This window comes from Microcebus murinus, chromosome 17, assembly GCF_040939455.1.
Source record: "Microcebus murinus isolate Inina chromosome 17, M.murinus_Inina_mat1.0, whole genome shotgun sequence".
Lineage (NCBI taxonomy): Eukaryota > Metazoa > Chordata > Mammalia > Primates > Cheirogaleidae > Microcebus > Microcebus murinus.
This window is the reverse complement of record NC_134120.1, coordinates 774182-799313: the sequence shown is the minus strand read 5'-3', so window position 1 is coordinate 799313 and position 25132 is coordinate 774182. Positions and strand designations below refer to the sequence as shown.

Here is a 25132-nt window from a genome sequence, read left to right as displayed (position 1 = left end):
CTGCCTCATTTCCTCGTGTGCTAGGATTTCTACAGGCTTAGATTCCAATGCAGTAATACTTTTTAGATATGTTGCTACATAGAGATATAAAACACAAGAAGACACTGTACAAGTGATATCATGGAGAGTATTAATAACATTAAGTAAAACCAAACAATGCTAATCTGAAAGGAAGGGAAAACGAAAGTCATTATATTGTATGAGAAATTTTAATGGTTAAATGCTGGAGAAAATTAGTGATTTTATAGTTAATGCATGGTAGAATTAATTCTGGGCACTGTATCAACATTTAGGATGCCCCTTTCTCATCCAAAAAGAACGATAGGGGCCTATAAAATGCAATTTAATAACACTGTAGTTATGTGTATTATTCACCACCTTTAATGCTTTGACTTGAAATAAAATTCTTCTGTTAATTTAATCAGCAAAATACCAAGACAAGAAGTCCTTATATTTCAAACCAGTTTCCTGGTGGTTGAGATAAATTGGTACGATTCACTTTTTTTTTTTTTTTTTTTTGAGACAGAGTCTCGCTTTGTTGCCCAGGCTAGAGTGAGTGTTGGAGCGTCAGCCTAGCTCACAGCAACCTCAAACTCCTGGGCTCAAGTAATCCTTCTGCCTCAGCCTCCCAAGTAGCTGGGACTACAGGCATGCGCCACCATGCCCGGCTAATTTTTTCTATATATATTAGTTGTTCAATTAATTTATTTCTATTTATAGTAGAGACGGGGGTCTCGTTCTTGCTCAGGCTGGTTTCAAACTCCTGACCTCGAGCAATCCACCCGCCTCTGCCTCCCAGAGTGCTAAGATTACAGGCGTGAGTCACCGCGCCCAGCCCGATTCACTTTTGACTAGTGTCTGGCACATACACCTGAGATGCCTTGTCTACCACAGGGACAGGCGGGAAGAGGTTCCACCAAGTGATGCCTCAGCACTTGAGCAGAAGATATCAGATAAATTACAGCTTTTACAGCCCTTCTGCTGTTCAAGGTTTATAGTCCATACCTTTGTAGCCATTATGAATTTATATCTTTTTATCCACAAAAGAAAGATAAATGCTTGTTAAAAAGTATCTTGTTCATCATCCTTTTCATTATCCCTTTAGAAGTTTAACGAAAAGATATTTCTGTAACTGATTTGATTTCTGGGTCAGCTGGTGAGGTGGTATGCAAATTGAGTTCTGTGGAGACCCTTTGAAATTAGCAACATGGAATATGGGTATGAGCCTGAGCAAGATTTAGGTTCGTCATTCCCCATTCAGCTTTCAGTTAAAGTAAAGCTGAACTTCTTTATTTACTGTAAGCTTCATCTGAAGAAAGAATTTACTGGCTAAACAATGTTTTAAAAATTGCTGACTTGTGTTATTAATTAATGATACGGGTCTGTGGCTTATTTAAGATATTTTCTGGGTTAAGTAGCCAATATTCCAACATTCCTGGTGTATTCTTTGTGGATACATATTTAATTATGGAATTAATTTTTTAACAGATACAAGACTTCAGACTTTATTTTTTGTCATTTACGATGGTTTGTGTTTTTAAGGGATTTATCTGTTTTCATATTTAAGTGGGTGTAAAGTTTATTTGTAGTATATTCTTGTGATCTAGCTAATGTATGAGATCTATAGTGATGGCACTTCTTAAAAATTCCTGATATTAGTATTTATATATCTTTAAAAATTAATCTTGATAGAACATTATCAGTTTTATTTTTTTCAAAGAGTTAACTTCTGGTATTGTCTTCCTTTCTATTTTCTTTTAAACTTTTATCTTGAAATAAATTCAAATTTATAGGAAAGTTACAAGAACTGTACAGATAACTCTTGTATACCTTTTACTCAGATTCACCAATTTTTTTTTTAACATTTTGACACATTTATTTTATCATTCTTTCTATAGCTTCCTATGACTTTTTAGTCATTTCAGACTAGGTTGATTACTTCATTCCTCTTTATATTGTAATTCTTCAGTATGTATTTATTATGGAAAATATTTGTATTTTCCTTAATTCTGGTCACTGTATCAACATTTACAATGTCCCTTTCTTATCCAAAAAGAAAGATAGGGGCCTATAGAATGCAATTTAATAACACTGTAGTTATGTGTATTATTCACCACCTTTAATGCATTTGTATGTATTTCTTAAGGAAAGTATTTTCTTATATAACTATAGTGCAGTTATCAATTTTACAGGAAATTTAACATTGATACTTTTTATGTCTACTTTATGTTCAGTGTTGTCTATTGTTCCAATAATGTCCTTTGTTTTCTGTGGCACTGGGTGTGGTTATGTGTCGCATTTAGGTGGCACGCCTGTTTAGCTGCCTCTAATCTAGAATAGTTTAGTGTTTCTTCCTCTTTCATTCCATTGCCATTTTTGAAGAATAATGACAGTTATTTTATACAATGTTTCAAATTTGTTTTGTTTGATGTTTCCTCAATGCTGGGGTCACCTGTATTCTACCTTTTCCCTTTCTAATAATAGGTGCATTTACATATGGTATTTCATAATCATAACATTCAAAATATTTTCTAACTTCCGTTGTCATTTCTACTTTAATTCACATTTGATTTAGAACTGTATTGCCTAATTTCTAAACACGAGTTTTTCTAGTTATCTTTTTTGTAATTAATTTGTATCTTCCATGGTGGCCAGAGAACATACTTACAATTTTTTTTTTATTTCAGTCTTTGTAATGTGTTGAGAGACTTGCTTTATGGTTCATAATATGGACAATTTATAGTGAATTTTGTGAATTTGAAAATAATTTGTATTTTTCAGTTGTTGAGCACCTTGTTCTGTATGTCAATGAAGTCATATTTGTTAATTGTTTAGTTCAAATCTTTTGTATCACTATTCATGGTTTGCTTATTTAATTAGTTACTGAGAGACTTCATTAATTTGTAAACATCACTGTGGATATGTCTACTTCCTTTAATTATGCCAATTTTTGCTTTATATATTTTTTAGGGTATGTTAGTAGATGATGCAAATTTAGGATAATTAACTTCCTATTGTATTGACCTTTTATTGTCATTCACTATCCCACTTTATCTCTAATTTCTTCTGTGAAGGCTTATTTGGTCTAACTTCAGTAAAACGGCACCAGCTTTCTTTGATTAGTGTTTGCATGATATGTCATTGTCATCTGTTACCTTTTTTTTAATTTTTAAGAAACTCAATTTTGAAATAATTCTAGATTTACAGGAAATTGCAAAAAATAGTAGTACAGAGAGGTCCCTTGTCCCCTTCCCCCAGTGTCCCCCAATGGGGGACATAGTTGTATATTGTTGTATATTTTAGTTGTATATAGTTGTATTAGTTGTATATAGTTGTATATTTTATACAACTATAGTATAACATCAAACCAGGGCAGTGGCCTTGGTACAGTGTGTGCCTATGGTTCTTTTGTCATGTTTTCACATGACGTCTGTGTAACCACTGCTGTAGCCAAGATGCAGAACTATTCCATCAGCACAGAGAGCTCCCTGTGCTATCCCAGCGGCCATATCCGCTCCCAACCCCCACCCTGACCCTGGCAACCGCTAATCAGTTCTCCATTTTAATTTCAAGAATTAAAATCTCTATTTTAGGCCGGGCGCGGTGGCTCACGCCTGTAATCCTAGCACTTTGGGAGGCCGAGGCGGGCGGATCACTCAAGGTCAGGAGTTCGAAACCAGCCTGAGCGAGACCCCGTCTCTACCAAAAATAGAAAGAAATTAATTGACCAACTAAAAATATATATACAAAAAATTAGCCGGGCATGGTGGCGCATGCCTGTAGTCCCAGCTACTCGGGAGGCTGAGGCAGTAGGATCGCTGAGCCCAGGAGATTGAGGTTGCTGTGAGCCAGGCTGATGCCATGGCACTCACTCTAGCCTGGGCAACAAAGTGAGACTCTGTCTCAAAAAAAAAAAAAAAAAATCTCTATTTTAATTTCAAGAATGTTATGTAACTGAAATTATTCAACATGTAATTTAAAAAACTGTATTTTTATTTTCCATATTGATGTGATGTTTGAATTATGTAATATTTTGAGGTTGGCCTATTTCAGTGAGTATAATGCTTTTTACGCCCATCCAAGGCATTGTGTATCCGTGGTTCCTTTGTATTGCTGACTAGTGTTCCGTGATACGGATGTACCACAGTTGGTTTAATCATTCACCTATTACAGGACATTTAAGTTGTTTCAAGTTTTTGGATATTACAAATAAAGCTGCTATGAACACTTGTGTACAGTTTTTGTGTGTGTGTGAACATAAGTTTTTGTTTCTCTGAAAGAAATGTCCAAAAGTCTGATTGATCATTTGTATGGTAAGTATATGTTTAGTTTTTAAAGAAACTGCCAACCTATTTTCCAGAGGGGCTGTATCATCTTAAATTTGTACAGCAGTGTTTGAGAGATCCAGTTTCTCTTCATCCTTGCCAACATTTGGTTTTGCCACTATTTAGTATTTTAGCTGCTCTATTGTGGTCATAATTTGCATTTTCCTAATGACTAGTGAGGTTGAGGATCTTATTTGTCATTCACAAATCCTCTTTAGTAAATGTCTCTTCTGTTTGTTCTCTTTCTAGTTGAATTGTTTGATTTTTTTCCCTCCCGTTGCGTTTTTAAAAAAATATTTTTAAAGACTAGTCAATTACAGTAGTGAAAATGAGAAAGAATAGAACAAGGAGTTCAATTTGTAACTAACTGAACAGTCTGTTGAGATAACTCGCTACTTGCGGACCAGCCTTTTCTGTTGAGTTTTAAGAGTTCTTTATGTATTCTGCCTATGAGTCCTTTGTCAGGTGCAGTCAGGAAATATTTTCTTCTGGTCTGTATCTTGTCTTCTCATCTGTTTATAGTCTTTGGCAGACTCTGAAAAGTCTTTAATTTTGATGAGGTCCAATTTACTACTTTTGTGGATTGTGCTTTTCATGTCACATCTAAAATTTATACCAAACCCTATGTCTTGAAGATTTTCTTCTAAAAGTTTTACAGTTTTACATTTTGCATTTGGATCTTTTTTGAGTTATTTTTTTAAATAAGATTGAAGATTTAGGTTGAAGTCCATATTTTTGCCAAAGTATCTCCAAAGGTTCTAACATCATTAGTTGAAAAGACCGTCCTTTTTCCACTGAATTGCTTTTGTGCCTTTGTCAGCAGTCGGTTGTATGTGAGTGGGGGCTCTTAGGGGTCTCTGTTCTGTTCTCTGGTCAGAATTATCCATGTGTCTATCCCCTGACAATACTACACACTATGATGTACTGTAGCTTTATGGTAAGTCTCAAAATGGGATGGACTGTTTTCTCCTGCTCTTTTTCAAAATTCTTTGAGCTGTTCTTTTGCCTTTCCATAGAAATTGTTAAAAATTTTTATTCATTTTAAATTTTTAATTTTTTAGAGATGGTGTCTTATTCTATCACCCAGGCTGGAGTGCAGTGGTGCAATCATAGCTCACTGCAGCCTCAAACTCCTGGTCTCAAGTGATACTCCTGCCTCAGCCTCCTGAATAGTGTGCACCCCATGCCTGGCTTCCATAGAAATTTTCAAATAATCTTGTCCATTTCTACAAAATACTTATTGGGATTTTTTTTTAAAGGAACTATGTTGTACCTATATATTAATTTGGGGGAATTAACATCTCTACTATGTTGAGTCTTTTAGATCATAAACATGGTGCCTCTTTCCATTTATATTTAGATACATTTTGATCTCGCCATTGTTTCAGTTTTCAGCATGCAAATGTTAGATTTACTCCTAGTTAGTGAATTTTTCTTTTTGAGTGATTGTGCATGCTGTGGTATTTTAAATTTTAATTTCTACATGTTCATTGCTAGTGTATAGAAATAGTTTATGTTTATCTCTTATAACCTTACTGAACTCACTTATTAATATTTGTGCTAAGAGTGTTTTTGTAGATCCCTTATAATCTTCTCCCTAGGCAGCCATATTGTCTGCATGTAGTGATGGTGTCATTTCTTCATAATACGTGTGCCCTTTATCTTTCTCTCCTTGCTCTGTGGCACTGGCTACACGTGCAGCACTGCGTGGAAGAGCCGTGGTGAGGAGGGGTGCCCTCACCCAATCCTGTCTCAGTGGGAGCTGTCAGTATCACACCCTTAAGTGTGATGTGAGCTGTGGGGATTTTAGAGATACTCCTCATCTAAAACTGTTTGTAGTTTTCTTTTTGAAAACCTATCTTACATTCACAAGCAAAGCAAAGCATTGGCAGGAGAGTTGGTCTGATACAGACCATCTGGCAGACCCAGGCGCAGGCTTTGGAGCGGGTGGTGGAGGCCGCATCAGGACGTGTGGTGCAGGCCTGTGACGAGCAAAGTAAGGGGACCCTTGGACAGAGGATGGCTTTGGAAAGAAAGAATAATATCCATCCTTTTGGCCGGAGGAAAGATGGGAGGAGTGAAAAGATGGTAGTCAAGATGCCTTTCATTTTTATTTGGGAGCATGGGGTCATTTGAGTAAGGGCACAATTAGGGGACAGGTAAGGACTGAAAAATGGGAAAATTTGGTCATGCTCTGGTAGAGATCATCTGTAATCAACAAAGGAAAATCAATAATCATTTTGTATTGAACGTGGCATAATTTTCTGACCACCAGGGAAGAGCCTGAGTGATCACACAGCTGGCTGTGGAGTGTGGCATGGGAGGCGTGGCCAGGTGGTGAGCCTGGGAGGGTGGAGGGTTGATTGCTGCCAGTTTGAAGGTGGGAAGTGGCCCAGAGGCAGGAGTTCTTCATTCATGTGGGGTGGAGTGAGTGCCTTTTCTCTGAGGTTTGTCTGGCACCTTCCTAAAGAAGGTGGGAGTTCTCACCTCTGTTTACAGTGAAGAACTGGGGGAGTCCCTCCAGTGACAGGAAAGAGCCAACCCAGAAACTGGACCAAGGCCTGACTGGTGACCCAAAGCCTCTACTCTGCTCCCTAGACTGGGAAAGTTGTAGGGACAAGGAAGTGTGGCCCAAATGAGATGTTAACAGATCCAGTTTGGAGTCTCTGAAGTGGAAGAGCTGTGTGTGGTAAATGCCTGGCCTTCCCCTCCCAGGGCATAGTGCTGAAGACCACTGGGCTGAGCAGGTAGAGGGTTCAAGTCCAGGTGTTGGGGGTTCTAGGGTATGTGGAGTGTCCCTGGGTTACGGGGAAGAGTGCAGGCGTTGCTGCGCAGTTGAGCAGGTGGCAGCTGGACTCTGACAAGTCTGGCGTGAGGACATGGGCCAGGTAGCATGAGTGTGAGCACTGCGCAGGCCTGTGTGCTGAAGGTGGTGCTTACCTGACCGTGCTGGTAATGATACTGCACAGTGCTGTGCCAGTCAGTTGGTAGGAGTTGTGGACTTCAGTGTTCTCAGTCTCAACATAGTGCTAAATAAATTATTGAATTTTTTTAACAGGATTTTGTTTCTAACAAAGCAGAACATGACAACCAAATTTTGGATTTTACTTGTGATGTATTCCTTTCCTTTCTTAAGGAAAATGTCAAGAATATATATCATGTTTGAAAATGTAGCAGCAGAAACACCCGTGTTTGGGGAATGGTAGAACAGCTTAATGTGTTTGATGTGTCTGTAAAGTCTTTATGTTAATAAATTGTGATCACATGGAAAAACCTAGCTGGGCCACTTGGCAGGCTTTAATCAGTGTGTGTGGCCCTACATGTCTCACTGCCATAGGGGTGAAAAGCAAGCCGAGACAGTGTCACACTGTCCCTGTTCAGTAGGCATCTGCTACAGTGAGGAATTGTTATGGAAATTAAAAACTGCATCTTAGAGAACCAAATTGGACATTTAGCAACCAGATTGGTCTTATTTCTTTATTTCTTACAAATTTTCAGTTGTGAATGTTTGCCACTTTTTAAATTTCCTAAATACCAGGCATTATAAAATTCAGTGTCATTAACATTACTAGATGGTGGCTCAAAGTGTAGAAGGTATGTAAATTAGTTTAATTGTAGGAGGAAAATGTTAGTACATAATTGCAATACAGGTAGATTTTAAGTAATATTAATGAGTTGTACATATTTCAGTATATTTCTATTTGTAGACCCTGTAAGACTTATTTTAAAATTATTATATTTTTATATTTAATCATTTTTATTTCTTTTTAAATAGAGATGGGCTCTCGCTCTTGCTCAGGGTGGTCTGGATCTCCGGAGCTCAAGCGATCCTCCTGCTTGGCTTCCCAGAGTGATAGGATTACAGGCAGGAGCCACCATGTCCAGCCTAAAGTTATTATTCTTAAGGGACTGAGTGAGTAGTTCCTCACTACTGTAACTTCTTTAGGGCATAAGACCTGCTTTCTCGTTTTTATTATTTGTCAAAAAAATCCAACTGGGACACTTCGAAAAAATTTTTCTGGAATCTTGTCTTTTAAAACTTTGAATATCTTTTGTGTAAATTAATACATTCTCCTGTGCGTTGTTGTGAGGCACGTTGGTAGGTGTAGTTCTCTGATCTGGCTTGGTGTCTTTCTTATGAGATGGACGTTTCACTACTTGTCAAAAGTCACTTTGTCCCCAGGAAGGCGGAGCAGCTGAAAGGCATTTCTGTGTGAAGGGAGGGAGGGATCAAATGCCAAGATGTTCCTGGTTCTCAGTAGCCAATCTGTAAAGCATCTGGGGTGCAGCAGCCTGGGCAGTGCCCCTCTTTCAAGAGGATGTGAGTGCTGTCCTGCCTTTAGCTTGGGGACCAAAGGTACCTGTGGGATGTGATAATTGTCTAGTTTTTTTGGATGAGAGGAAAGGAGGCTATCTGAATTATGGGAATTATTTAATTATGGCTAGTTAAAATTTTAGGAGACAGGATCTTGGCATATTAAAATGCTTTACTTAATATTAGAGTACTGCATTGATTATAGAGGCATTTTGTGAAAAAAATACTAATCCTAAAACATTTTTAAGAAACGTATAATTTGTGTACTATTGGATTTAGTTTCAGTTGGGCTTGATGTAAGGCAGTTTATATGTAAGTGGGAAAGTGTTGTTCTGAATAATCAATACTTTAGAAAGTATTTAGCACACATAGAGATGTTGTTAAGTAAAGCTCCCGGTTAGTTTCTGCTAAGGAATTTTCTTTGCTTTTCCCTCTGGATTCTCAGTATTTGCCAGTATGTTGCACTCATAGTACTTTGCCCTCAAAAATTTCACGTAATTTATTTTCCTTCTTAGGTCTACAACTCAGTAAGGCTTAACATACTTTTTTTGTGTAAATATTTTCTTTATCTTTGAGGTTTATGCCCTTTACTCTTAGTGTTGAATTTACTTGTGTTCTGTCTGCATAACCCAGGGTGGCTCTGGTACAGCCCCAGCCTCCTCAGACCTCAAGCCTGTTGTGAGTGTACTCATTCCGAGGGACTCGGTGTGGCGCCTTGTCTGCCACATGATTCTGTCTGTATGTAGTGATGTAATTAGTAATAAAATTTTCATTTGTTATAATAATAGGTGTTAGTAGCACAGGAATATGAATAACTTATGTCATGCAACTCAAGGAATCTTAGATTTATCTATACAGGGCTATAGAGAAAATGAACAAAATGTTGAATGTGTGTGTTTGTATTAGCAGATAGCTAGTGTTTATAGAGGGACCAATGGCAGTGAGGTGTTAGTCCAGGTAGGTGCTGACAGTGGTGTTGACCTTAAGGTTTCTGTTCTAGCTGCTGTTCATGCTCATGTTATGCACATAGTGGTTTTGCATTCATAGTGTTTTTGTAGAAGAATATGTTAATATCAGATAAGCACATTTCCTAAATTTTATATGTATCTTTTCAGATACTTAGCTTTGCCTATCCTCTTTTTGATCTTAGATTTGTCTGACTTTTGTATTTCAAAACAGATCAGATAATTATGTGTTGTAGAACAAAAATTCGTATCTGAACACATTCCTGAAGAATTTTTGCTGCATGTGAAGTGCTGAAGGGAAGCGTGTCCATATGGAGCCTGCATCTCACCTGTGTGTGGCACCTGCTCATAGCATGCTTGGTTTATGCCAGTGCTGTTCAGTAGCATTCACTGTAATGGTGGAGCATTCTAGATCTGGGAAGTCCAGTAGGTGAGCCACTAGCCAAGGTGGCTGTTGAACCCTTAAGATGTGGGTGGTGTGACTGAGGAAGTGGATTCTTAATTTTACTTAATTTTAATTAAAATTGAAATAGTCCCATGTGGCCAGTGCATGTGCTGTTGTACAGTACAGGTCTGGATGCTCTTTGTGCCAGAACTAGCGGGTCAGGATGGTGACTTTGTGAATGGATGACGGGAGGCAGTCCAATACAGGCAGGGCTCCTGGAAGGCCTCCTCCATGGGCGGCATGTGCCCAGGGTGTCCTGCTGTGTTAACTCCAGTCTTGTCAGCACTTTACAGATGAGCAAGCAGGGACTCAGACCAACAGGCTTCCCCAGGGACACTTGCTGGCAGTTGTCTCATGCCTTTAAAGTCCATGTTTTTCCCATTGAGTTTTGTTGCCTGCTCATACGTTGTTCAGTTACTCTCATCTGCAGAACAGCTGCTATGCTGTGTCCTGGGCTGAGGAAAGGCGGTCTGTGAAAGTGAGTAGGAGTTGGCCTCTGGCTCTTGTTAATATGGTGGGGCGTGTTGATGTGGGGTTGAGATCCAGGCTGTGGTTTCAGCTTTGCCATTAACTAGTTGTTTAGTCTTAGAGAAGCCATCACCTGTCTGGCCAACAGTTTTCTCATATGTAAAATATGAGAGTTTGGCATGGGTACAGTTTAGTTACAGGTATCTGAGATGATGATGAACTCTGAAGTCAAGGAATCCCATTGTAATTTGCATAATGCAATAGTAGGGTTTTCATAGCCGTAGGAGTGCGTGTTGTAACCACATAAAAGATTGACAGTTTAGCTGCTTCAGGGAGAACTAGGGCTGGAGTGCCCAGGAGTCCTGTGCCCTGGGCGTAGTGATTCGGAGTGGAGGAGAGGTCTGGAGGAGAGGTCTGCGTGGACATAGCATGGAGGGCTGGAGGGAAGGTGCCTTGAGAGGAGGTTCAGGCTGCACAGTAAAAGCCACAGGAGGGTTGGAAGTAGTCATTTGAAGCTTCTTCTATTTTATTTGAAGTGTTATTTTTGTCTCATTCAAGTATAGACAAGATCAAATATTGTCAACATTTTATTGAGATCTTCTTTACCAGCCTTTTTTCCTCCCCCACCAAAAAACAGTAATGGTGGAAATACTTATTTCACAGTCTTAAATCACTTTAGTAACACCCTGATTTCTAACTGTTGGGGACTTGAAAATATCCTTTAATGTGGAGATGTTTGGATTTACTGTTAAAAAGTGTTGATGGCAGTGCTAAGAATTTATGTTGTTGCAGAGTCGGGTCTTTCTTTGCTCCAGTCAGAGCTGGGGAGAGGTGGGTGGTGCTGAGCTGCTTGGCCAGGCCCTAGGCATTGTGTCTGCCCCGGAGGGATTGCTTCTCAAGGGCAGTGCTGGGCAGTTTGGAGGTGCCACAGCATGTGCCCACCCTTGAAGGACGGGACACTTCCCAGCAGCAGCCTCTATTTTTTCAGAGTGAAGATCTTCGCAGCACAGCCAAGAATAAGGTGGACATTCAGTAGGGACAGTGCTAATATCAGTTGATGCGTGTACACGCACACACTCTGTCATATGGAATACTGCTGTGGGAGGTTACAAAGTAATGTGTCTCTAGGTTTTCAGTATTTGTAAAGTCATTTCTAAAAAATTACATCAGTATGATTGGAGTAAAGAAGTAGCACCTCAACATGGATGACAGTGATTCTGAGGTGTTCTGATATGTCAGCCTCATTTTATAATCATACCTTGTATTACCATTTTCATGTAAAATTTCACAATAACTTTTTTTTTTTTTTTTTGAGACAGGGTCTTGTTCTGTTTCCCAGGCTAGAGTGCAATGGTGCAATTATATAGCTTATTGCAGCCTCAAGCCCTTGGACTCAAGTGATCCTCCTGCTTCAGCCTCCTGAGTAGCTAGGACTATAAGTGTGTGCCACCACACTCGGCTAACTTTTTAATTTTCTGTAGAGATGGGGTCTCTCCAGGTTACCCAGGCTGGTCTTGAACTCCTGGCCTCAAGCGATCCTCCTGCCTCAGCTTCCTGAGTAGCTGGGACTACAGAGCATTCCACCTGGCTCAGCTAATTGTTTTTAATTTTTGTAGAGGTGGGGTTTCCCTCTGTTGCCCAGGCTGGTGTCAAACTCCTGGGCTCAAGTGAACTTCCCACCTCAGCCTCCCAAAGCGCTGAGATTACAGGTGTTACTTTTATGTTTACTTTGTCACAAAAGTAAAGAATTTCTGATGTACACAGCTGGCTTTCTTTTCTAGCCTTGAATGCATTCAGAGGGTGAGATTTAACAACTTCCATTAATAAACCAGTCTGCATCTTCTTCTACATTTTAGAAATTTGAATTTAACTAAATTTTTAATACTGAAGTTTAAATTCATTATTATTTTCTGCTTGATAGTAATCACTTTGATACTTTCTGTATCATTTTCTGAGGTAATTTAAGAAAAGTTACCGCACTAGGAACTTTATACTCTTTACTCCAAAATAATTGTTTGGATGGCCAGGAAGGGCAAGAGATTGTGCTCCTGGAACCCGACACCATTGTAAATTTAGAATTAAAATATTCATTGCATAGGTGAAGATAGCGATGTGGAAATATAATCAACCTATTATTATCATTAGGATATCACATTAAACATTGGTATCCTTTTAAAATATTGAATTAACTAGGTAATACTGAAAAAGTCATTTTTTAGAAGTGGGAAAAAAAGTGATTACTTCAGAGAAGAGAGGGAGCCACGTTCTGGATTAATTGATATCTAAGGCCCTTTATCATCAAATCACTGAGTGGTATATTGAGAATTACCAATAACCTGTAACTATACGTTTTCTTAGCATATAATACTGACTGCTTCAGAATGTTAATGGCTTTATTATCACAATAAGAGTGTCTAAACAGGAAGATAACTCTGGGACAGTAGAAGCCATTGTACATTTATGTAAGAGTATTTTTATGTCAGATTTGTGTAACTGACCTGTTTTAATAAAAACTCCACAGATTGGCATGAGGGATACCATTAGTGTCTGGTAAATACAGAAACAATCTTGACTCTAAATATGTAGAATTAGTTTCAACTTATAAAAAGAATCATACACAAATATGTATTTTTTGTTTCACGCAGTTGCTGTGATTGGCTGATAAATATTTGTCAAAGAAAGAAAGAACTGAAAGCTCGTACAGTGTGGCTTGGATGTCCTGAAAAGTGTGAAGAAAAACATCCCAAGAATTCTATAAAAAATCAAAAATACAATGTGTTTACCTTTATACCTGGGGTAAGACCATTAAGTCCTTGAAGATGGGTTGTGTGTGAGGTTGCCAGCATCCTTTGCTTTAAGAAGAGGCCTGTTGAGACTGACTTAGTCATTTAACTGTGTCATTTCCAAATCAGTGTCCTTTTGTTCTTGTACCATCATATTTCAGATAGCTGTTAAATAATTCATATGTGTTTTTAATGGCCACATCATAGAGTTCAACTCAAGAAAATTTAGTTTGATTATTCCCTTTAGTTCTTGACAAACATCATATTTATTTATATTATTGTAGAAATATAATAGTGTAGAAATAAGTAAAGCTAAGTGAAATTATCAGAAAATAAATTATAAATTTTGTTTGGCTGGGTTTTGTTTGGAGGGAAAAATGGAATGTAATATTTAAAGCCTGCCAAGGAATTTTACAAAGAAAAAACAGTTTTTTACACAGCAGTGACACGGTAATAAGATATCTGTCGTATATGTTACTTCACATTATAAATCTCAGGCCTTGTTATATTGTTATATCGTTGATTATCTTTAATTAGTTAGTCTGCTAAATTTAAATACTGAAGTTTAAATATTTTATTACATTTTTGTTACGAGTTATTTTACTGCTTAAATTATAAAACTGAGTCTGTGTTTGGGATTGTTGAATAATTTTTGCTTTTTGTATGTCATTCCATATTTTAAAAGACAGATTTATTTATCTTTGATGTAGAAATACAGTCAGTATAATACACAAAAGAAGCTGGTACTGACTATATGTCTATATCAAGGTTTTTGACATGTTTTAGGTATTGGCTTTTATTCTGTTTGCAAGGAAAGCTCTTGGTTATGTGGAATGAGGCCTGCTTTATCTTGTGCATTTTGATTTACATAATCATGGTGACTTTGTATGGAGCATTGATCCCCCCACTCCTGCTGTCCCATCCATTCAGTGATGGCAAATGCTTAATATCTAATATGCTTCTTTATTAAAACACACAAAACTGGTAGCTCCGTAATTAAAAGGCTGATCTTGTGTCAGGATAGTAAAATGTAAATCTGTCAGCCAGATAAATACTCTCATCTTTATTGAATGAAGCCACTGTTTTCTGCTTAGGTTTAAATTATTAACTACTCACAGGTTGGCTAAGCAGTGTACATTTTCCTAAAGGTCACCAAGTTCATTCAGTAGACAGTAAAGTATTGATTACAGTGGTTTCAAGCCAACAGTGCAGCTTAACTTTGATCAGTGTAAATGTTCAGCCTGCCCAGATTGGCTGTACTCTGAAAATACCTGTTGACGTGACTGTACAATGATTACCGTGTGCATGATTTTTTTTTTCTTAGATTGTCTCTCAAATTAGTCTTTTCATCTAAAATGTAGTATTTTAGAAACATTTGGTAATTACACAGTAGGAATTCTATGCCATTTTTACCATGAATAGCAATTTCTGAATTGCTAATAGATATAATTTATGCTATCTGAGATTTTAAAGAAATCACTAAGGAAAAAGCTTTCTGTCCTGCTGAGATTGATTTATGAAATAATTCGAAACATTTTTAGACATCAGTTGAACATGATTATAAATATAATATGTTATCAATGTAACTGATTTTTTTTAGTCACAAACATAACTGTATAACGATGCAGATAACCTCATTATCTATGGTTCCAGACTCTTTAAGTACTTAACACCTTGCTCTGCTCTTGTTGAAATTTCCATACCTTCCGAGCCTTCCAAGTTGCATACAAAATGACATCCAAAGAGATTTTTGATGTTTAAGTTGTAGGTTTGCAAGTTCGTAATTTTAGTGTGGTATTTGAATTATTCTCACCTATAAACACAAGTTTTGTTCCATTTTGACTTATATTTAAGTCTAATAATTTGAGGGATTTGTAAATAGAAATCTATTAGTATACTGTATCTTGGGTTTTCTTTCCTAAAGATAGCCACTTGAATTAAAAAACAAAACCAAAAACTTGTAGTATTGGCATTTCTAAAGTTTTATTGGATGATGAAATTTATTTTATATTTGAAAATATTATTACAGATCAACTACTAAAAGACTATAAAGAATAGGTAATTGTCTTCCTGAAAATTGATCTGTAATTACATGTTTTTATATTTTATCATTTTTAATATTTTGAGGGAAGTAAATACAGGCATTAAGGCAGTCTGTCTCCTGAAGTCACACCTGTGCACGTGTGCTTGTTCACTCAGTCTTTGTAAAGCTACCCAAATGTCCATGTTAAAAAAAGTGGCTGTTATATTTTATTTTTTACCATTTCATAAATACAAGGTTAATGTGATTTTTCCTTCCATTGTAAGAGTTTTCTTAGTTATCATGATGTATATTTACTGACTTGCTTACATTGAGAAGCTTTTGCTATCTTATTTGCTTTGATGTGCATGGAAAGATTTATAGATGAGTATGGAAAATTGGAATATTTCATCAAGAGAAAGTGTTAGAAGACATTTTTAACATAGTTGAAAGTTCTAATTATCTTATTTTTCAGTTTATTTCACATATAATTTGGGAGTAACATTGCCTCTCTTTATGTATGGAGTAGTTATTAGGAAGCCAGTGTCAAAATCAATAAATTTCCTGTGAATTAGAGCATATTTTCACTGTTTGATGGAAATGTGGTTATATGTGGTGCTAATTTTAACTGTTTAATTTGGGTATTAAAATTTTTCCTTGAAGGGATTGTGTTAATTTTCTCTTTTCCTTTTTAGGTTTTATACGAACAATTCAAGTTTTTCTTGAATCTCTATTTTCTGGTAGTATCCTGCTCACAGTTTGTACCAGCATTGAAAATAGGCTATCTCTACACCTACTGGGCTCCTCTGGTAAAAGAAAAGATTTTTAAAATTAAGTTAAATTATTAAGTATTTAGAAGTAGTTTTAAGAGTTGAGATGGTTAAGAGATACATTGACTAGATTTCTAAAACTTGGTATTTTTGCTGTGTGTCACTGAACTTGTGTTAAAAGAATGTGCTGGGTGCTGTGACTTCAGTCCTTTTCAGCCCTGCCCACCAGTCATTGGGAGATGTCTTAAAGTCCCCTGGCTGTGGCAGAGGGGTTTTGATTGGGCATCTTGCACCTGACCTAAGGGCAGCAGGTGGGCTGCCTGGGCTGTTGGGAATGACCTGGGAGTTGTGGGTTCTGGTGAGTTACTCTCTGAACACCCTGACCAGTGGGGAGAATTCTAAAGTATGCAAATGGCATACAGTCGATTTCTGGTTGGCACCTCGGTGTATAAAGTTTTTTGAAAGGCCATTATTACTTAGCATTGAATATTTCTGTTTCCAACATACATTGTCTTGATAGTTTCATGCTGTTTGTTGATAGGTTTCATTACTTTTCAGCTTGTGTAGATGAGATGTATGTCTTCTTTCTTCCTTTCACCTACAAAAATGTACTGTTTCCTTTTTTTGCTTTGCTCCCTTTTAGGCAGATGATCAGAGGAATCTGGGCAGGAAACACAGTGAATGAAAGGATTCCTTCAGTGGTGTGAACTAAAATAAAATCTTAAGCTCCCCCCAGCTGACTGAATGGACCCCCTCTTGGCCAATGGGATACTCTAAAACTGAATTGCCAGCCTAGATAAAGGGAGTTCAGACCAGCCTCATCATTCCCTGCTCCTTCTTGGAGATATCCTTTGTCACTCATTCACAGATCTAAGGCTATGCAAGACAAAGCTTAAACCACACCTGCTGGTCCTCAATTTACATAACAAATTGCTTGAGTCTGGGTATGTGGCCAGTGGCTTGTCTCTGATTAACAACAGACTTCCTTATCTTAAAACATTCCAAGCCTTTAGACAAAGCTTCATTTCTTTAACCAATTACAAATCAAAGAGTCTTTATTGTTTTTTTATTTTTATTTTTTAAAGAGGGGGAGTGAAGGGTGGGTTCAATTTACTATTATTATTATTATTATTATTTTTTTGAGACAAAGTCTCACTCTCACCTGGGGTGGCTCATCCTAGCTCACTGCAACCTCAAACTCCTGGGCTCAAGTGATCCTCTTGCCTCAGCCTCCAGAGTAGCTGGGACTACAGGTGCATGCTACCACACCTGGCTTTTTCTATTTTTAGCAGAGACAAGGTCTCCCTCTTGCTCAGGCTGGTCTTGAACTCCTGAACTCAAGCAGTCCTCCCACCATGGCATCCCAGAGTGCTAGGATTACAGGTGTGAGACTCTGCAGCTGGCCACTAATCAGCAAGCTTTAAACCCACCTATAACATGTAAAGCCCCTGCTTTGAGATGTCCCACCTTTTGGGGCCAAACCAATGTACACATTGCATGACTTTACTTGTAATTCTTTTCTCCTTTAAACATAAAAACCAAACTCACCTAACCATAGCAAGTCTGCTTGCTCAAAGCTTCTTAGGCTCGGCTCCAGCCATGCTCCTCAGATTTGGCTCAGAATAAACCTCTTTTAGTTATTTTACAGAGTGTGGCTTCTTTTCCATCGACAGTGGAAGAAGAGCACAGCATTCAGTGGGCCACGTAAGCATGGCCTTGTGAATAGGAGAGCTGGGCCTTCTCTCTGCCCCCCCCAACTGGACCCCCCCAGGTGAAGCTGGGGAGCCCTGTTTACAGGACAGGCCCTGGCATCTTCTCCTGTTTATTCACTAATGAAGTCCTGCTGAGGACTAGTTTTTTTGTTGCCCAGGCTAGAGTGAGTGCCATGGCGTCAGCCTAGCTCACAGCAACCTCAAACTCCTGGGCTCAAGTAATCCTACTGCCTCAGCCTCCCCAGTAGCTGGGACTACAGGCATGCGCCACTATGCCCGGCTAATTTTTTCTATATATATGTTAGTTGGCCAATTAATTTCTTTCTATTTATAGTAGAGACACGGGGTCTTGCTCTTGCTCAGACTGGTTTCAAACTCCTGACCTTGAGCAATCCGCCCGCCTGGGCCTCCCAGAATGCTAGGATTACAGGCATGAGCCACCACTCGGCCTTGAGGACTAGTTTTTGATTCTCTTTCACTTCCACTTTATAGTAAGGTGGATTTGAGGAATGAAAGTAACTTTCTTCCTCCACCAACACAATAATCAACACAGAGAAAGTAACTTTATATGTTACTTTCTAAATACATATTTATATGTCTATAAATACAAAATTACTGGATAAATGAATACATTTTTCACTTATTAAATTAATGAGATTGAAAGAGACATTGGTGCTGAGCATGGGTGAAACTGTAACACTGCGGTACTTAGCCACTGTCAGTGTGGCACAGGCCTGTGCTGCCTTTTCATCCACTGTTAGTGTGGACGTACACCTGTGCTGCCATTTTGGAGGATCCTTTAGTAATATAAATCAAAGATCTTAAAAATGGATTCAGCATTTTTAGGAATTTATCCTAAAGAAGTGATTGATCATAGAGTCTAAATAATGTCCCTTATTTTAGATGATAAAAATTATTTAAAAAAATCAAATGTCTCAACAATAGTTTGTTTAAACCATGCTGTATCCTATGCACATGTTGGAATACTGTGTAGCTTTAAAAATGATGTTTAGAAAAAGTATTTAATAACATTGAAGATGTATATGTGTATTAGAACAAATAAAAGTGAGTCAAAATATATATAGAATGAAATGCACAAGTCTTTTGAGGAGGTAATACAGCTCCTTTGTGTCCAGCGCTAGTCTAGGCAAGGTTGATACAACAGTGAACAAGACAGACAAAATTCTTCCCTAGAAGAACTTATATTCTGGGGGAGAAGACAGAACGTAAATAGATTCCCAATGCCAGGTGTAAATCAAGACAAAGAGTAGAGGCTATTGGGGGCATTTTAAGGAGGGTGGTCAAGGGCAGCCTCCCTGACATCTGTGCAATAAGACAGTAGGCCGCGTGCAGATCAGGGGAGACAGCTGCAGGCAGAGAAACAGCAATTGCACAAGGTCTTGGGCTGTGCTTGGTCTGCTCCAGGGTGTGAGGAGGTCGTCCTGCTGGAGTCTGTGGACGAGTGCTTGGAAAGCAGGTCATGAGTGGGAGACCAGCACCTCCAGGGCTGTCGTGGGATAGGAAACCATGCATTTGTGTGTGTATTGTGTGTGTTCACCCAGAGAAGAAACATTGAATTGTATGCAGCTGGGTTTTGGAAGTTGTGGTGAAAGCTAGGTGGGCTTGGGGAGGGACACAGGCGACTATTCTTTTCTCCCACTTTCACCTGTTAGAGGGAACCTCTTTTCTGAATGTGAGAGTGTAATTGCTGTGTATCTCTTCATGATTTTACCACTTATATATGTATTATTAAAACAGGCAATATTGCTTTACATGCTTTAAAAATTTTTATAAAGATTATCTTAATCTGCGTATCCTGTTGCAGTTACTTTTTGGACTTTATATTGGTTTACAAAATTGATCCATATGGACACATAAATGTCTGCTTCACCTGCTTTTCACTTCCCTAAAGTATTAATATTTCATTGTGTGAATATATCACAACTGCTCTGTTTGTGCTCCTTGGAAAGGAGGTTTCAGGGTTTCACATTTTTTGTTATTATAAACTTTGTGGTAATGAACACTTTGAATGTTCATGGTTCCTTATGCACATGTGTAAAAAATTCTACAGAGTATAAACTCCATAGAAGTCTCATTTTAAAAGTGCTGTTGATTTTTTCATATTCTAATAAAATCAATATACCATTATAGAAACATAATGAAAATACTTGCTAATATAAAAACATAATCATGTTTATGATTTTAATGTGTTTATTTCTAGCCTCCTTTTTCTGTTCATAGAGATGGGGATCTCACTGTGTTTCCCAAGCTGGTTACAAAATCTTGAGCTCAAGAGATCTTCCTGCCTCAGCCTCCTGAGTAGTTAGGACTACTGGCTTGTGCCACCATGCCTGCCTTTGTGTTCATAGCTTTAATAGTTGTATTTACCACTTAAATATTATTTGCATCTTGGATTAAAATTTATTTTAACTTAAAGCAATGATAGTCTGGGAATATAATTCTTAAAAATTCTAAAGTAAAATGTATTAATTTGTATTTTGCTTTTGCCTTTACTAGCTTTAACCAAAGAAAATATCCTTTAGATGGTTCTTTATGAATAATTTTATATGATATGGTCACAAAATGGATTGTGTGGGCCATACCTTAATGAATTGTGTGTGTTTTGCACATGTTGTCTATTCGCCTACACAATAAAACATTTCCCTACTTTCTCTATTTTTCACATGAGCACTTGTTTCCCGTTCTAGCTTCAATTTTAAGTGCTTAGATTGAATTTCACTTTCAGGGTTTTTGAAGTACTTTATCATTTTTTTTTGACTCATAAGAATTAACTTTAATTGTATTAAGTGCCTCAGTAAACTACTTCAGTAATCACATGAAGGATACTGTAATTCTATTGTGATTGTGTTTTAAGTGTTACAAAGAGAAGTGAAAAGCTCCCGCTTTTTTATTTTTTCCGTTTGAGTAATGCTTATGTTGCCTTCTGCCACACATAGATGAATTCTCATATTTTGAGTATCATACCGTTAGATTTCAGAGTCTATCTGCTTTTTAAAATGATTTTGTTTTGTTCCTTGGTTTGGCAGCAGCCATAATTGACGCCTTCTCTCATATAACAGGTGGCAAATAGTATGTATGCTTTTACCATTTACATGCATTTTAACCTGTGATTTAGCAAAGATCTTAAGTTGATGTGCATATTCTGCTCACTTTCAAATCCAGAAAGCTCAGGGTATCTTGGATCTTTGATCCAGACTCATCTCAGAAATTTTTTAAAAATCTTTGAAAATCCAGATATTAAATATAGATCTTTTTATTAATCGAGTAAAAATTTAAAGAACCTTTAAACATATACTAAATTTAAAGAAATTAAAGGAAGAATGCAGATTTTAAAATAGAAATATATATAGGGACCTCTTTTTTTAACCAAAAGAAATTTTAAAGAAGGATTTCTTCATAAACTCTTGAGTTCTTGCATTTTCTCTACCAATTTATTTTAACCCCATTATGTCCATGACCTGTAACAGCTCGTGATCTTTATAGACACATTTATGTTTTTGACATCTTTTCTCTGCCTACCTCCTAAGGTTCTATAAGGTTGTTCAAAACAAGGTATCAGTTAACACTTCCAGATTTCTCCTAGCCAGAAACCTGCCACTGAAGCATGAAACTAGTTGGTGATTCAAAAATCTTATTTCTGTTGTCTACTAATTTTAAAGACCAATTCCTTCAAGATTATGCCCTCTACTCTAACTAAAATTGAGATATTTTTGAAAACAGTGATAGCTTAATTAATAATCTTTTTCAGTTACTCCAGTAAATATTAATATTATTTATTAGTTTTAGCTCTGAACTTTCTGTTATATTTTCCTGTATAATAAAAGAATAAATTGGAAAGTGATTTCATTGCATTATCATGTCAGAAAGACGGTCACCTTCATATTGTTCAGCCTTCAGAACAGTTCTTCAAGGCAAAGCTGGTATAATTAATCATAGTAACAAAACAGATTGTAATGCTTCTATCAAAATTAGTAAGGTGTAATAGATCTGTCCGTGCAAAAAATTTTTAGATGGAAAAATCGGCTCTGAGGGTTTTTAACACTGTGTCTTCCATATGAAATGTCTTTCTGGCAATTTGTTAATACATAATTGGCAACCAGATAGGCTGTGTAGGCAAGAAATCAACCTATAAGGACTCAGATTTCTTAGTCTGATTTTAAAATCTATTGTTTTTTGTGAGTGTCTCTGCAGTGGAAGTGTAGGTGAAGTATAAGAAGGAAAAGCAAACCCGTTACTTGAAACCCTGCCATCCAGAGTCCCCACTGCTAGTGAGCTGTGTGACTTAAGTAGAGTTCCTTATTCTCTGTGTCTGAATTTATCTCTAAATTGGAGGTACTCATTTAAGATATTTGGAAAAGTGTATGGCATATGATGAACCCTCAAAGGTAAATTGATAATGTACCAATGGAATTTTTTCTGTTTTTACAAAAATGTATATTATTTGGGTACTTGTTCCACATGCCTCTGGGTTACCTGGAGAGGTAAGAAAGGCTGTGGCTAGCCCACGTGAGCACATGTGCTGTCTAGTCTAACTTGCAGGCTCACACACAGATATTGCTGTTTCCAGGGTGTGACAGTATTTTACTGTGGCTTTTCTTGTTTCCAGTTTTGGCTTTTCTAGGGAGCTAAAGGTTAAACCTCTGACCTGATCGGTACCTAGATAGTGGGAAGAGTCAGCTCTCCTGCAGTGAGATTTGCTTACCCATGTCTTCCATAAGCCACTTGCCTGTGGTGACCCAGTTTAGAACTTTTATTGTCGACTCTGGTGGTTGAGAAGGAAGTAATGGCATCAGTGTCCCTTTCCTCACATTCTGGGCTGTCCATGGATGCTGGAGACAGTGGTGACACCTTTTGGAGACTGTTCCTCACTCAGATAAACCTAGATGGGGACATGGGCTGTAAAGCAGCATATGCACTCTAGCACCCCTTGCCTGGGACAGGTTTCTGTTTCCTTCTGAGGAACTCCTGTTTTTAGAAAACAGACACTCCTGTTTTTAGAAATTGGGACCTAATCCTCTTTATTCTGTCTTCTCTAATCCTCCATTACAAGCTGAAACTTATTTTCACTCACTCCTTGAGTTCTTAGAAGCACTAGGAACTAGCACATCTTTGTGCTTTATCACTTTTTTATTATTATTATTATTTATTTTTTTTGAGACAGAGTCTTGCTTTATTGCCCAGGCTAGAGTGAGTGCCGTGGCGTCAGCCTAGCTCACAGCAACCTCAAACTCCTGGGCTCAGGCGATCCTGCTGCCTCAGCCTCCCAAGTAGCTGGGACTACAGGCATGCGCCACCATGCCCGGCTAATTTTTTCTATATATATTAGTTGGCCAATTGATTTCTTTCTATTTATAGTAGAGACAGGGTCTCGCTCTTGCTCAGGCTGGTTTCGAACTCCTGACCTCGAGCAATCCGCCTGCCTCGGCCTCCCAGAGAGCTAGGATTACAGGCGTGAGCCACCGCGCCCGGCCTTTATCACTTCTTAATGAGTTCAGAGTTAACTTCTTCAGTCTTTAAGTCATAGGCTTAAAGGGGTGAAAGTTAGAGTCACCTTTAAATAACACACATGTGTGGGTCTTATTCCCTGGAGATTAGAGGTAAAGATACACATTTCCAATAGGGCCTGAGCAATTCTGTGTTAAAACATTTTCTCAGGTGATTATGATATGCTTATCTTATTAAAAAACCACTCTTTTAAAATACTGTCTACAATATATAAATAAAATATGCTTGGTAATGCTCTCATGCTCTTGTCTGTTAGGTGAATCAGTCACAAATAGAACTTTAAGAAGTTACTTCTACATCATGAACATGAGTCTGTAACAGTAAATACTCTCTTACATAGCAATGGCTGTAGAGAAGTGTATTTTCTGGATTTGAAGATGCATATTTTTCATGTTACCGAAATTGAGGTGTGACTTACAGTGTGTATATTTATAGTAGTATTGTCTTTCCAGCCAAGACTATTGCTAAAATAATATCTTATGTGTCTTAAAACCAGTGACATCTTTGAATCAAGGAAATAGAGTTTTCATCATATGACTGTACTATAAATTTTTTATTTGTGGACAGTTGGGTTATTTCTAATTTTTCGTATTCATACAGGGATATTAGATTTTTTCCTTTAGGATAAGTTTCTAGAAGTGAAACTGCTTGGTTAAATAAGTACAAATTTTAAGCCTTTTAATAATACCAACTTTCTTAATACTTTTTGGGGGGTATCTGTTGCTTTTGCTTTTCATATTTATTTTCTTTGTTTTTCCTTTAGTAACTCTAGTTCTAGTAAAATAATTTGTATTCAGGTTCTTACTTGTGTCTAACTAATAAGTTCTCTGATAACCACTTTTATTTTATTGCTATTTTATCACGATAAGTTATCAACTTTGGAGAAACTGGGCCTGATTCCCTAAAGTACATTTTTCACTCTGTTGTGGACACATTTTATCATAATATAAAAATCCCTTTTGTTATTAAAATTTTGTACTTCACTCAACTAACATCACTCTTAATAGTAAAAGGCTGAATGCCTTTTCCTTAAGATCAGGAACAAGGTCATCTGTTGCTGTACCTTCTATCCACCATTGCACTGAAGGTTAATAAATAGGGCACTTAGGCAAGAAAAAGTCGTTAAAGGCAACCAGATGGAAAGGAAGGAAAAATCTGCCTGCTTTATCCACAGGTGACATGGTCTTATATACAGGAAGCCTAAGGGATCTGCACACACAAATACTGGAGCTAAAGGATGAGTTAGCAAGATTGCAGGATACATATACAGAAATCATTTGTATTTCTATATACTAGCAGTGACCATCTGAAAATGAAACTAGGATAACAATTCTGTTTATAATAGCATCAGAAAGAAAAAAATACTTAGGAATAAATTTAGCTAAAGTGCAAGATTATGTACTGAAAACCACAAGACAGTTTTGGAAAAAAAGAAGGTATGAATAAATGGAAAGTCCTCTCCTGTTCATGAGTTGAAAGACTTAGTATTGTTAAGGTGGCTGCACATTCCACACTGATCCCTATCAGAATCCCAGCTGGCTTTTTTTTTTTTTTTTTTTAACAGAAGGTGACAAGCTTATCCTAAAATTGATAGGAAAATGCAAGGGACACAATAGCCAAAACATCATAGAAAAAGTAGACCAAGGTTGAAAGACTCACACTTCCCCATTTCAAAACTTAAACTATGAACTACAGAATCAAGACGGTGTGGCATTGACATACAGATAGGTTATACAGATCAAATTGATTTTCAACAAGCATACCAAGACAATGCGATGGAGAAAGAGTAGTCTTTCAAGAAAT

General features: G+C 37.5%; 1 protein-coding gene across 3 annotated transcripts in view; it reads left to right on the top strand.

Annotated features, from left to right (window-relative positions):
• The window catches only part of ATP9B (ATPase phospholipid transporting 9B), a 214919-nt gene that overhangs the window by 19275 nt on the left and 170512 nt on the right, over nt 1-25132 (top strand). For all 3 annotated transcript variants that reach the window (XM_012788899.3, XM_012788897.2, XM_075993786.1), the window contains 2 exons: nt 13164-13314; nt 16017-16130. In XM_012788899.3, coding sequence (XP_012644353.1) covers nt 13164-13314; nt 16017-16130 — 265 coding nt within the window. The remainder of the gene's footprint in view (nt 1-13163; nt 13315-16016; nt 16131-25132) is intronic.